The sequence below is a fragment of the Epinephelus lanceolatus genome, chromosome 13, assembly GCF_041903045.1.
Source record: "Epinephelus lanceolatus isolate andai-2023 chromosome 13, ASM4190304v1, whole genome shotgun sequence".
NCBI lineage: Eukaryota > Metazoa > Chordata > Actinopteri > Perciformes > Serranidae > Epinephelus > Epinephelus lanceolatus.
Genome location: NC_135746.1, coordinates 45,022,603 through 45,036,617, shown reverse-complemented (window position 1 = coordinate 45,036,617; position 14,015 = coordinate 45,022,603). Strand labels below are relative to the sequence as shown.

At 39.9% G+C, this 14,015-nt stretch overlaps 1 protein-coding gene across 11 annotated transcripts in view; it reads right to left on the bottom strand.

Moving 5' to 3' along the window:
- Positions 1-14,015, bottom strand: part of LOC117252677 (uncharacterized) — a 191,815-nt gene that overhangs the window by 129,259 nt on the left and 48,541 nt on the right. For all 11 annotated transcript variants that reach the window (XM_033619742.2, XM_033619743.2, XM_033619747.2 and 8 more), the window contains exons 3-7: positions 10,209-10,312; positions 10,063-10,114; positions 7,682-7,834; positions 7,430-7,594; positions 1,284-1,436 (exon numbers count right to left, since the gene is read on the bottom strand). In XM_033619742.2, coding sequence (XP_033475633.1) covers positions 1,284-1,436; positions 7,430-7,594; positions 7,682-7,834; positions 10,063-10,114; positions 10,209-10,312 — 627 coding nt within the window. The remainder of the gene's footprint in view (positions 1-1,283; positions 1,437-7,429; positions 7,595-7,681; positions 7,835-10,062; positions 10,115-10,208; positions 10,313-14,015) is intronic.

The window sequence follows — 14,015 nt, the reverse complement described above, 5'->3', positions numbered from 1 at the left end:
CCCTGCGATTTGCGATGTGGGCAGCGGTTCCAGCCACAGCCTGCTACTGCTGCCAAGCAGCCCCGCCTGTTGGAAAGAGTGTGGGATATACCACTACTAGGAATGGGAGGGGGGGACTAAATCTTTTAAGATTTAAATAGCACATTATTGCGCGATTATAATGAGCACCACTTACATTGTGCTTTTAATAAATACTACTGCACTGTTCAAAAATTTTTAATTGTGTCTCAAATGATTCTAGGGGGGTACAGCTTTACTGAAGGGGGAGTCATGTCCCCCCTGTCCCACCCGGGATTTCTGCCCCTGAAAAGTTGCTGGACTGTGTGGTATTTATTCAGTTTTGGGAAATCACAATGTCTACAAAGTATAAACTATAAGTACAAGTAGCCTATAAGCTGCTACTAGCTTAAATGACTGTCAAGTCAGCAGACGTATTAACTCCATAACTCAATGGACAGTCCATGAAAAAAATATTTTTTCCAGCAGATATCTTAGTTACAACATGATTGAGCTAGCAAAGCAGTTTTGTGTTGCTATGTGTGGTATTTATTCAGGTTTGGGAAATTACGATGTTTAGAAAGCACAATCTCAGGAAGCGCCATGATCTGTGATGCATCCGTATATCAAATGTGCACACCGCCCCCTACCGTATTAGATGGGTAGCACCATGGTCAGCACGGAGCTGAAGAAGAGCGGCAACTGACGTCACTCTCCTGCGCCGCTCAGATTGCCAAATCATTTTCGAATTATGGGCACTATTTTGCAGGGCAGACCACAAAAATGAAATAGCAATGTCTTCTTTGTTTTCTTTTTGATTATGGCATAAAATGTGCAGTCTTGAAGAAGAAAATGCAAATAGATTGATTGATTATTCATTTTATTTATGAGTCAAATAATGCAGCCACATTCTTAAAATGAAAAGGCATTTCTGCAAATGCATTTTAATTTTCAAATTTTACAATTCAAATTGAATTTTGGTATCTATTTGCTGGGGCATATTTTGAAAATTAAATCTCAAATGTCTTTTTCTTTTTCATTTTAATCAAGTGAAAGAATGAGCAGTCTTGAAGAAGAAAATTAAAATGCAAATAGGATGATTGATGACTAATTTTATTTATGAGTCAAATAATGCAGCCACATTCTTAAAATGAAAAAGCATTTCTGCAAATGCATTTCAATTTAAATATTGGTCACGATTCGCTTCGATACAGCACACTTTACTGTGCCTTGATTCACAAAATGATCATCTACGGTCAACTGATCAGAGGAAGCTCCATTCTTACCTGTGGTGATGTCAACTTGTGTGACATTCACAGTGGGAGCCAAGGTCAGAGGAACGTTGCCATTGTCCAGGAAACTCCTAAGGTAGTCCACTGTTTCAAAATCTGCTACATTCAGCTCCACATCCACTGCATACTCAACCTGAGCTAGCAGTGCTGTTAGAAAAATATAACATGATTTAGGGTCTGTTTGGTTTCAGGACATACAATTGAAACGGGATCGATGCTTGATCACAAATAATTTAGACAACTTGGTTTAAGGTAAAATTTAGATTTCAGTTTCCCGAGAAGGCTGATGGTCCTTTGAAAGGTCCTGTCAAATTCACCTAAATTCACCTAAAACATCAATCCAAGGCATATCCAGAGTAAACTGAAAGTTCCATGTTTACTACATGTGCATGCATGATCTCATTTGAAAGTTGACACAAAAGTATTTTTTTCTCTCAGTCAGAATCACTGTAACTGTTTCTGTCATTGAGTTATGTAAGTTTCAACACACTGAAAGAAACATTTTTTGTTGCTGCTAATGACTATAGCTGGGACTTAATAGCTGGAAAACACAATGAGACCATATTACAAAGCCTCACCTGTTATCACCGAAAAGAAACATTTTACAGGATTTCTAATTTTTCAATCAGGCACTTTTCAAAAAAAGAGGGTAAAACAATGTACTGAATATGTGATTATGTGTGAAAAATAAATCAACAAAGACATAAATGTCTGTTTAAGATCTTACTGTCTAGACTATTTTTAGTATTTGTTTGGACTAAATAGAGTGGCATGCAAAAGTTTGGGCACACCTGGTCAAAATTTTGTTCACTGTGACTAGTTAAGTGAGTAGAAGGTAAACTGATCTCCAAAAGACATTTAGTTAAACATAAAACATGCTTTGCAACATTTTCAGCAAGATTGGAGTATTATTTTTGTTTTGTACAGTTTTTGTACAAAGTGAAAAAAAGGAATAAAGCACCATGCAAAAGTTTGGACACCCCAAATCATTTGAGCTCTCGGATAACTTTTACCAGGGTCTCAGACCATAATAAGCTGGTTAGGAAAGGCCAAGTGATGCAATTGTCAAAGCTTTGTAAATACTATGACTCCTGAAACCTTGTCACAACAAACAGCGGCCATGGGCTTTTCTAAACAGCTGCCTAGCAGTCTGAAAACTAAAATAACTAATGCCTACAAAGCAGGAGAAGGCTATAAGAACACACCAAACTGTTAGAAGGTAGCTGTTTCCTGAGTTTGTAATGTTATTAAGAAATTAGTAGCAGTTAACAGGTCAAGTTGAGATCTGGAAGACCAAGAAAACTTTCCAAGTGAGCTGCTCATAGTATTGCTGGAAAGGCAAATCAAACCTCCTGTTTGACTGCAAAAGACCTGCAGGAAGCTTTGTCAGACTCTTGAGTGGTGGTCCACTGTGCTACTGTGCAGCGAAACCTGTACAAATATGACCTTCATAGAAGAGTCATCGGAAGGAAATCTCTCCTGTGTCCTCACCACAAAATTTAATGTCAGAAGTTTGAAAAGGGACATCTTAATAAGCATGATGCTTTCTGGAAACAAGTCCTGTGGACTGATGAACTTTAAATAGAACTTTTTGGACACAATGAGCAATGGTATGTATGGAGAAAAAAGGGTGCAGAATTTCATTAAAGAACACCTGTCCAGCTGTTAAGCACAGAGGTGGATCAATCTTGCTTTGCAGCCAGTGGCACAGGGAACATTTCACAGGTAGAGGGAACAATGTATTTAGTTAAATTCCAGGAGATTCTTGAAGCAAACATCACACCATCTGTAAAAAGAAATAAAGCTGAAGATGAAGAGAGGATGGCTTCTACAACAGGACAACGATCCTAAACACACCTTGAAATCCACAAGGGACTACCTAAAGAGGCGTAAGCTCAGGATTTTGCCACAGCCTTCACAAGTGCCCAACCTAAACATCACTGGAAATCTGTGCATAGATACCTCAAAGATAGATACCTCAAAAGAGCAGTACATGCCAGACGGCTCAAGAATCTCACAAAACTAGAAGCCTTCTGCAGCAAGAATGGGTGAAAATCCCCCAAACAAGAATTGAAAGACTCTTAGCTGGTTACAAAAAGCATTTAAAAGCTGTGATACCTGCCAAAGGGGGCATTACTAAGTACTGATCATACATGCCCAAACTTTTGCCCAAGCCCTTTACATGTTTTTTATTTTGAAACTGTAAAAGATTTTTAAAAAAAACAAAAACAATAATCTTGCTTAAATACTGAAGAAATAGGTCATCTTTATCTTCATGCATCTACTACCTACATAACTACCCACAGTAAATTAAATTTCTGTCTGGTTCTTTGAGAGTGTATGAAGATTGTATGAGCAGCATTTTTGTTGGCATATATGTGGATTATAGTTACGGTTCATAGGTGAGTAATAACTGTTGACAGTACACGTTTGTTCCTTCAGAGATAGCGTTTCTCCCTCCAGTTTTATGTGTAGTAACTGGTACATTATCCTGCTCTGATGGAAATACTGAATACATGCCTGCTGGCAAGTTCTACCTTGTCTCCTGTTTCCTCATTATTGGTTGTAATCCAAAATAAGTGGACTAAACAACAAAACTGGTGACAAGGAGATGCATCCTCACGTAGTGTTTGTTGTTTCGGTAGGAGGTGTGAGTTTGCAAGTTTTTTAAGGATGTGTAATGCTAGCTCTCAGCTAACTGAGGTGCAGTGTACGCTGGTTGCCACTGCGTGACCAGAGCCAGGCCGGCACGGAGGACTGTGCTGCTGCAGGAGGTAAGAGGAATCTCTGCGGTGGATAAGAGACTGGAACTATGAAAGCAAGGAGTGTGTTGGAACTGTAAAATAACAAAAGATGAGTAAGTCAGATAAAACAAGGAAAAGAACTAACTGGCAGTGCACATAAGTACAGGGATAAAACTAATTGCTGAAGCCGGTGGGATATAACAAAAATGGCAGCACTCATTGGAAACATAGGACTATTCAAGGGAAAACACAGAACAGTGGAGCTCATATACTAAGAGATTTAAGTGTTTTGTCCTTGATAACAAGATTAAAGAGGATGTGCTTGTGCTGACATTTTTAAGTGTTATGTATGGAAAAAACAGTCAACCTACTTGCAGCCTTGTGCAATGTGACAAGCCTGGAGATAAATAGTAAAAATATTAAGAGAGCACTATTCTCTCACTGGTTATTGCAGAGAGGATCCAATTTCATAAAAGGAATGTGGAAAAGAAGGAATCTGTTTCACATTTTGTGTTGGTTAGTGAAACGGTTATCTGAACCCTGTGAATTTGGACTTGCACTAAATGACACCATACATGACAGATTGATGTGTGGTCTAGGCAGCAAAGCTATTCATAAACAACAACTTACTGAGGCTAATTTGAGACTGGAGAAAGCCAAAGAGATTAGAACGTTGATGGAAATGGCTGCCAAAAACAATACAGCAGCTGACAAGCCATGCTACTGTTGTGGGAAAACAGGGCACCTGGCACAAGGGTGTTGGTGTAAAGACATGGGGCTCTAGTTTGCTGGCGCAGCGCAGGGTGGCGCAGGGTGGCGAACCCCACGCTGAGCTAGTTTCGAGCAGCGCAACCCGAGGCGCGCTCAATTTGGTAGTTTGGCAGACCGAGGTGTGCTGAGATGGGTGTGGCAGCGCAGCAGGGGGAGGTGTCGACAGATCCAGCTTGGCGCAGTGACAGTTTCATGCCAAAAGGCTCCGTCGAAGGTGCGCCAAAAGCTCGCCAGCTGAAACCACCTCTACTGTCAGCGCAGGGGAGCGCAGCCGGTGTAAGCCGAAGTTTGGCTGACCAGCGGACAGTGCGCACATGTCACCAAAACCTGACAGGCAGGTTTCCAGAATATCAGGCACATTAATAATGCAATAAATACCCAAAAAAACACTATTCAATGCAACTATCTGCAATCAGCACATAAATGTATCTCTATATTTACTGTCCCGTCACATCTGATGTCAGATCAAAGGGGATTGGCACCGTCTGGCACGTTTGGCACGCGTAATGGAAACCCAACCTGATTTGATTAACAAAACTAATGAGCTCACATCCCTCTCAGCCAACCACAAACAGCCACAGCATCAGATAGGGAGTATATATTCAGCATCTGTCATCTTAGAAAAGCCAAAAGAAAAGAAACAGAGTGAGACTGCGAGAGAGAAAAAGAGAGTGCACGCGCGCATGAGAGAAATGCAACATTGATTTACCAAGAATCTGTGGTGGTTTCAGAGTCACTGTGACTGTAGAACAGTATCCACTACCCCTCATTGATGACTTTTTTCAGGTTTGGCTGGAGATGACACCAAGTTTGAAGCCTGGCCCATAGCAAATGGCCAGAAGTTACTGTTATGAAGAGCACGTCTTCAGAGCAAACTATTGAAGAGCTAAGGTCTATCTCCAGTCATTTTGGCCTACCCCAACAGTGATAACAGTCCACAGCTAGTGTCTGAAGAGTTCAAAACATTCATGGAAGAGAAGGGTATCTGGCACATCAAATCTGCGCCATATCACCCAGCTACATATGGGCTCGCCAAAAGATTTGTACACACAGTGAAGCAAGCTCTCAAGTCCTCTCAAGGCACACAGTCCCTTAACCGAGGTCTCAGTGCTTTCCTGTTGTATAGAAACACACCTCATGCTAAGACAAATGTGTTGCTTCAGCTATGCTCAAGAGACAACTGCACACTTGACTTGACCTCCTGACACCTCAAAAGACAGGAGAGGTGGTGCACTGTCAACAGAGCGCTCAAGTGAAACGATGAGCAAAATCAGAGTTGCGGACATTCACATTTGGATGCAAGGTTCTCGCACTGGACTATACCAAAGGTGCAAAGTGGCTTCAACAGGTTCCCTGTCATATACAGGTGAAACCAGTGATTATCTCATCTGGAGGAGACATGTCGATCACCTGCTCCACTGATATAATGCTGCCCTAGTGTGTGATTTTAGATACCCGGCGCTATTAAAATTGCAATACATGAATTTGATATTTCTTAAAGCTATGGACAGGGACATATGTTGTGAAATGGCAAAATTACTTTAAAGAGTCATTCAATTTCTGCTGAGGTCTTTAGCCAGGAACTTCATTCATCATATATTTATCTATTATTCATTTATTTTTGATTACAGTAGTTCTGTACTCTTGGGCCTCCTGTGCAGGGTAATGTAAGTCTCCACATTAACATCTATTTATATGTTTATATAATTTTCATATATTTATTTGTACTTTTGTGTCTTGTGCTTAATAGATATTTGTGTTTAGTATTTTTAGAGCTGCAATCATTATCATATACCACTTGGGGGCAGTGGAAACAAGCTTTGGAGATGAACTGTCAAGACCAACACAAGACTTACAGTTTTTTTACATATCAGCTTCGCCATATCAACTTGATAAAAGTTGAGGCGAACTTGTCAGCAAACAGTTTTACTGTTTGCTGACAAGCAAATGAATCAAATGAATCTAAGAATGAATATTAGTGACTTAGTCATATTGGTTACTCACTCTACTTTTAGCTCTGTTTTGGTTTCAGTCATCTCCTGAAAATATATGTGTGCCTTTATCTCTATACAGTATAACTGCTAAATGCTTCGCTTTGTTTGCCAGCTAGTATATAGTCTATCTCCTATTTGGTGCTGGCCAGGAAGTGCACAGTGGGTTTAGTAGTGATATGTAGTATATATGTTTTGACTAAAAACAGCAGCCTTGTGCATCTGGAAATGACACAGATGAGAGCAGTGAAACTGAGCCAAAATGGTAAAGTTGTGGGCCTGAAAAAAATAAGATAAAAGAGATGAAAAGGCTCTGTAGAGTTCAGAGGAAGAACAGAGTCTAGTGTTAATTATGTGTTTGCTCATCACAATGCATGACCATTTCAAAATACAAGTCATCATGTGATCCACTGTTAATACTGTATAAAAAATATGGGCTATAGCCACTTCAGCTCACCCGTGGAGATTGAACACAGCTTGTGTAACTGAACTAACATGCATGGATTTGCACTGAATTAAACTAAACAGAATATAACTATTACCCCCCTTTTATCTGGCCAATGCTGCCAGTTAGCAATGACAAGAAATGGATGCCCTTGTAACTAGATTTAATAATTAGTTATGACTTGATCACCTGATATTGGCTGACAGAACTGGCCATCAGCTGGAATGACATTGATGCATTTACAGATGCCACTGGATAAGTGATCACAGGCTCCATATGTGACACAGCTGCTGTATGGCCAAGCAAAATGTTCCTCACATCTGCACAGGGAGCCAGTTCCAGTCGAGGAACACACTGTCAGAGGAGAAAGGTTGTATTTATATAGTATTAAACTTGGTAATATGTTTATCATCAAATTGTTTAAAGAAGATTGTTTCTCACCTGTTGTGATGCTAATGTCAGAGACCTTTGTGTTGTTATCCAGTTGATTGGGAAGACTAGTGGCATTCAATGAGGACCGAATCTGCTCAAATGTTTCTACATTAGAGGCATTCACGACAACATCAATGATGTAATTCCATTGGCCTGTAGGCACTGAAGATTGAAATTAGATAAAAAAGTATGTGAATATTTGACAACCATACATTCATGATATACAAGGTATAAAACTTTTTATAGGCTGATATTTTGAAAATTTGCTAATTCCAGTTTTTAAATAAGTAAATAAGTAAATAAGTTTTTAAATAAGTTAAATAAGACTGACACCACATTCATGTCTTTACACTAATTTTTAACTATGCCCAGGAGACACTGAGCCTAGCTTAGCATAAGAAAAGGGGAAAAATCCACCTACCAGTACCTCTAAAACTCTCTAATTAACATGTCCATACAAAAGACAAAAAGGAGAGGCACCCTTCACAGCAGTATGAAACACACCAGTCAGCAGCTGTTTGTAATGCTGTCAGCAATTACTGTCACATATAAAGAGTGAGAAAGATTGTATAGGGCAGGCAGTAGTGGATGCTGGCCATCATGAGGCACACATTTCCCATAAACAGATTTTCAGTAGTAGTGGACAGTAGAGTTTGTTGGATAGGTCCAACGAACTCTGCACTTTCAATCAGGAGCATGTGCTTTCATTGCCTAAATCTAAGATAATAAACATAAGACTTAAGACTGTACATTTCCTGTGAAAATAGAGGTGTATTGCAAAAAAGACACAGTGCATATAACGGGTGTAAACTGACACGTCATCCCTGAACATCCAAAACTGATGCAGGAGGGTACCTAACGTGCTGGGCTGGGGAGTAACAGAATACGAGTAACTGAGTTACATATTTAAAATATGAATAAGAGTATCTGTATTCATTACAGTTAAAATTGTGGTTATTGTGACTACAGTTACTGTCTTTAAAAATACATAACCTGAAGGGATTACTTTATTTGTTTTGATTTTGAAACACTGTATCTTAACTGAATGCAGCGTGAGCAAGTGTCAGATTGATTGCATTGCTTTCTATAGCATTGTTACAACTGGCCTGGAATAATGCAGCACTGACATTGTGAGTTAAACTTTTGTGAGGCACCCTGTTTTTATTTATTCCCATCACTTGTATTTAAAGCTTTGCAATAGATGAAAAAGAGCTGATTTATGGAGTTGAAATGGGGAGTTATCTGCACAACACCTCCACATTTAACTGCAAAAACCTAAAGATTACAGCTGACGACAGAGACCACCAGGGAGCTGAAAGTTCCTGGTAATGTCCATTGTTAATAACAACCAGCATGCTGTTGGCTATATTAATGTAATTTGTGCAGGACAGTTTCTTAGCAGTGGTTACGTCTCCCATCGAGCATACCGCTGATGGCTACATGGTTTGTATCCATGACGTAACAGAGGTGCATATTTAACAGATTCAGTGTGGACAGAAAGCCATGCTTGCTTGCTGTTAGGACACCATGTGAAATCATGAGGCACACATTTCCCATCAACAGATTTTTAAAAAAGTGTGTGAAGTGCACTTGCCACACCACAGTGGCAGGTGAGACGTACAGACAGGATACAGTATTTAGAGGGAGTTACTTAGTTTGAGTAATCTAATGGAATGTGTTCAATGATCTGTAGTAGAATACATTTTGAAAGATATCCTCTCAACACTGCTAACACACCATATTTTGATGTGTATGGCCGCTGACAAAGTGGCAGTATTTAACAAACTGGGACGAGGACATGTTGAGAGAACTGGATATAGCTTTGAGGAGATACCCTTTCATTCCTATTAAAAGTTGCTTAGTCGCTTATGAAGCCAAAAAGTTCACCTTCCCAGCCATAGCTTGGGCCCACAGAGCAAGCGCACCAGAGACTTTAACTTCTAGACTTTCTAAATGCTATTGGACTGAATGGATTAAATCCTGATAGTAAAACAAGTAATTTTGCCAGGATTGTGATGCTCAAAAAATGTATCCACTGATTTACAGTCATCTCTTTCACAATGTAATTCTGTGAAAAAAGGCTTTTTGGGCTCCATGGCAATATGTGACGGACCATGAAGTTGTAATTCCACAGTCTGGCCACTCCGTCAAAGCCTGGCTGGGAACAATGTCTTCCTGAAAACATTGCTGGTTGCTTAGCAACCTCATAACAACAACACAAAAGACTGTGTAACTGTTCCCCCTGATTAGGTAATGTTAAACTAATGTATTCTCAGACAGACAAATGAGAAAGCGTATCAATCTTCTCATCTAACTTTCAGTTAGGAAGCCTAAAAGTGTATTTTCCAATATTCGTATCATTTTTGATAATATTTATTAATCAGACAAACCATTCCTTTTCTCCCTGGTGTGAGGTAGAAAGGGTTCTTCTTCATTGTGTACCTGCGAAAACAGGGTTAAAGAATTGCTTTGTGTTATTTAACAAAACTTGTGACCCCATATTTTCTGTTCAGTATCATAAACACGGTGGACCTACCGGTAAAACCTGACTTGAAGAATCACTGAAGTTCCCTGTTTCCAAAATAGTGAGAGTCACTAGAAGGGCGCAGATGGTCAAGCCATTCTTATATATTGCCATTCCTTTTGAGAATAGTTGAGAGGAACAGAAAAAACAAAAAAATGATATAGTGAATTTATCCAGCTTCATTGTTTGACAGACTAATGTTTGTATTTTTATTCAGTGACAGATGTGGAACTTCCCGCACGAACAAATTAACAACACCAAAATACAAAATACTCACCTGAAAATATTTCACATCAAAACTATTCATACAAGCAGTGATGTGAAATGGTGACAGTTGCTACACTTGTTCAGTCAAAGGTTCTGATGCAAATCTGAGACAACTAGTGGGATCCTGCTGAACCCAAGCAGCATCAGCCATACTGTCTAAGGTCACTTACTATACAGCCTAAGCTACTGGTAGCTACTTTACATTTACAAACAAGTTAGATAGGAATTATATATGCATCATTCAGGCATTTGTTTTAACCACCAATATGATATAACCAATACAATATAACACAATACAGTCATGTCATGTCATGTCATGTCGTGATAATACAATATTCATATAGTGTTGTATAATAATATGATATTCTAGTATTGCTTTCTATTGTTTGTGTCAGTGTCTAAAGTAAATAATAAAGATGTAAATAAAATATTTGAGATGAACAAATGACGCAGAAACATTGGTCCATGCATTTGTTAACTCGAGGATGGATTACTGCAATTACTGATTAGCAGTTTGCTAGAGCAAGTCTTTAAAACTCTCCAACTGATCCAGAATGTGGCGGCATTCATACTGACAAAAACTAAGAAAATAGATCACGTTTCTCCTGTTTTAGCTTCTCTGCGCTGGCTCACTCAAAAATCCAGAATCCTGAATTTAAAATTATTTTCCTTATCTACAAAGCTCTGTCATATCTTAGTGAGCTCATAGTAGTGCTGCACAATTAATCTAATTGCAATCGCAACCGCAATCGCAATCGCAATTGCGATGTCGATGTCAGGGTGTGCGATTACATAACCGCATAAATGGCTGCGATTTGCAATTTAATGTAAATAAATGTTAACGTGTGTGCCTGTGAACTTGACTGCCTCTCCTGTAGTGTGTGGAGTTTGTTGACCTCATGCCCACAAGCTATCCTGGTGCGTGCAGCCGGCGTGCAGCAGTGACCAACACAGACGCTGAAGAAGAGCATGAGCACGACCATGAACAGGCTGAGTTGGTGGCAAAAAAAACGCCTATTAGGCTACATGGCGATACTTTGGATTCAGGTACAGCGATGTTGAACAGAAAGACGTGCTGTGTAAGTGTAAAAGTTAAAGTCGCCACGTCCCGCGGCAACACAACCAATCTATATCAGCACTTGAGATGGGACGTGATGACTTTAACTTTTAAACTTTTACACAGCACTTCTTTCTGTCCAACGTCGCCATACCTGAAAGACGTGCTGTGTAAAAGTTTAAAAGTTAAAGTCACCACATCCCGCGGCAACACGACCAATCTGTAACACCTGAGACAGCACAGGGAAAAGTAGGAAAAGTGCATGCGAGAGAAAGCCGAGCCATGTAAAGTTAAAGACAAAGAGACAACTGAAAGCCGCCAGAGCCTCATAAAACAACATCCAAGCACAGATAAGCAAACATTTGTAAGTGTCACAGGGACATCATGGACTCCATAACAAATGAAAAATTGAACAATTTTGCTCGGTTTTGGCCCACTTGACATGCTGATGTGTTGTGCTATGGCATGCTGGAATTTGTCATTTACGTGACAAATCCGCTGTGTGTACAGTTCCGTGCTACGCTGCTGTGTGAGCAGCATGTCTGACTGTGCTCACTCTGTTGATGGTCATTGACACACTGTCTGTCCATAACAATAACTATGTCAGGTCAGGTCAGTGCCCCCCTCATATAATGTAGGGGAAACACTGAATCAAGCAAAAAGACTCATGATGCCATTTATTTATTATATTGTATATTGTAATTATTAGGGTTGGGAATCTCTCTGTGATAGATGATTTGATACGTATCTAGATACACGGGTTACAATACGATTCAAAAACAATATATTTTTAATACAGGACGATTCGATACGATGTAGGGACGATACGATTCAATACGATTCGATACAGTGTAGGCACGTTATGATTCGATACGATTTGATACGATTCTATGGTTAACATTTGTTGATGTATATATTATAAAATAAAGAAGCCAATTCTATAAAAGTGACATTCTTACAGTATTTTCAAAATTGTAAAAGACCACATCCCCAAGCATTGTTGCTGTATGACACTGGCAAAAATAAAATAAAAAGACAAACAACCACAAAATCACACATTGTCTGTGTTTTTGTATGTATCTTATATGGACTTGAGTCTGGAATAAAGTTTATCATAACGCTGTACAATATAAACATAAAGCAGAATAAAATAATAACATGCAATGTAGGGGCAGAATCTGACATCTCCTGTTATTAGTTGATACGTATCATGGACTGTGATGACTAGCAGCTTATCACTGACAGCATGTCAGACTATTTCTCTGTGTTTGCTGTACTCTGTGTTTGTCATTTATAAAAAGATAAATCACTTTTCTATAATACATCAATGATATTTCAATGGAATAAATTACTTATTGACTTATTCATACTTCAAAAACAGCATCAATAAGTGATTAACATAGGGGGGATCAAAATAAAATAAATAAATAAAATCAAAATCAACCAGCCACTCTCCTCCCCTGACAGGTAAAGAACAGTCCCTAAAGTGCGGTGAGGTTTGTGGAAATGTGAACGGCTCGTTTCTCCTCTGACACGTCATATACCTGTGTGCTGGTGCTGCCACAGCTTGGCTGTTCAGGTATTTTTGGGCAGTCATGACACCGACGAAGACTTCTTGGACCTGGAGCCGGGCTTCTCAGTCGCCGCCGAGGCCACTATGGCCTCCGTATTTCACAGGAATATGTATTTCTATTTCGGTGTCTGTGACCCCCGTTCAACCCACAACCGGCAGGATTCGCCTTTAGTTTCTGCTGCGGCTTGGCTGCTCCCTGGTTTATCCAACCAGCATTAGCTTCTGTTCCTCAGCTCCACCAGTCAAGCTGGCGCTGATGTTTACATCCATTATCGTTGTCAGTAATGCCTGCTACGGAGCATGCCGCCGGCTTTCGCGTTGTTTTAGAGATGCAAACTGTTGAAGCCAGTCAACCTATTGCTAGTCTCGCGATACCCGATCCATGACTCTACAATCGATTCATCTAAGGATTCATGGCTGATTTGTATCAATTGAGGAGGCTGCTACCAATGCAGCCGTATCTCTCGCTTGTCAAACCGGATATCCGGTCGTATCGGTTAATCGTTCCCAACCCTAGTAATTATATTGTAATTGCAATCACAAATCCCGATATTGTCCACCATAATCGCAATTGCACATTTTTATCAAATTGTGCAGCACTAGCTCATAGTACCCTATTATCCCACCAAAGCACTGCACTCTGAGAATGCAAGGTTTACTTGTGGTTCCTGAAGTCCCCCAAAGTAGAATGGGAGCCAGAGCCTTCAGCTATGAGGCTCCCCTTCTATGGAACAATCTTCCTGTCTTACTCCCGGAGGCTGTCACCATCTCCACATTCAAGACTATCTTGAAGACCTTCCTTTTTGATAAAGCTTAGAGATAGGGCTAGCGCAGGCTTGCCTTGGACCAGCCCCTAATTAGGCTAATATAGGTCTAGTCTGTTAAGGTGTGTTCACACCGGACCTGTTTTTTTTTTTCGCTA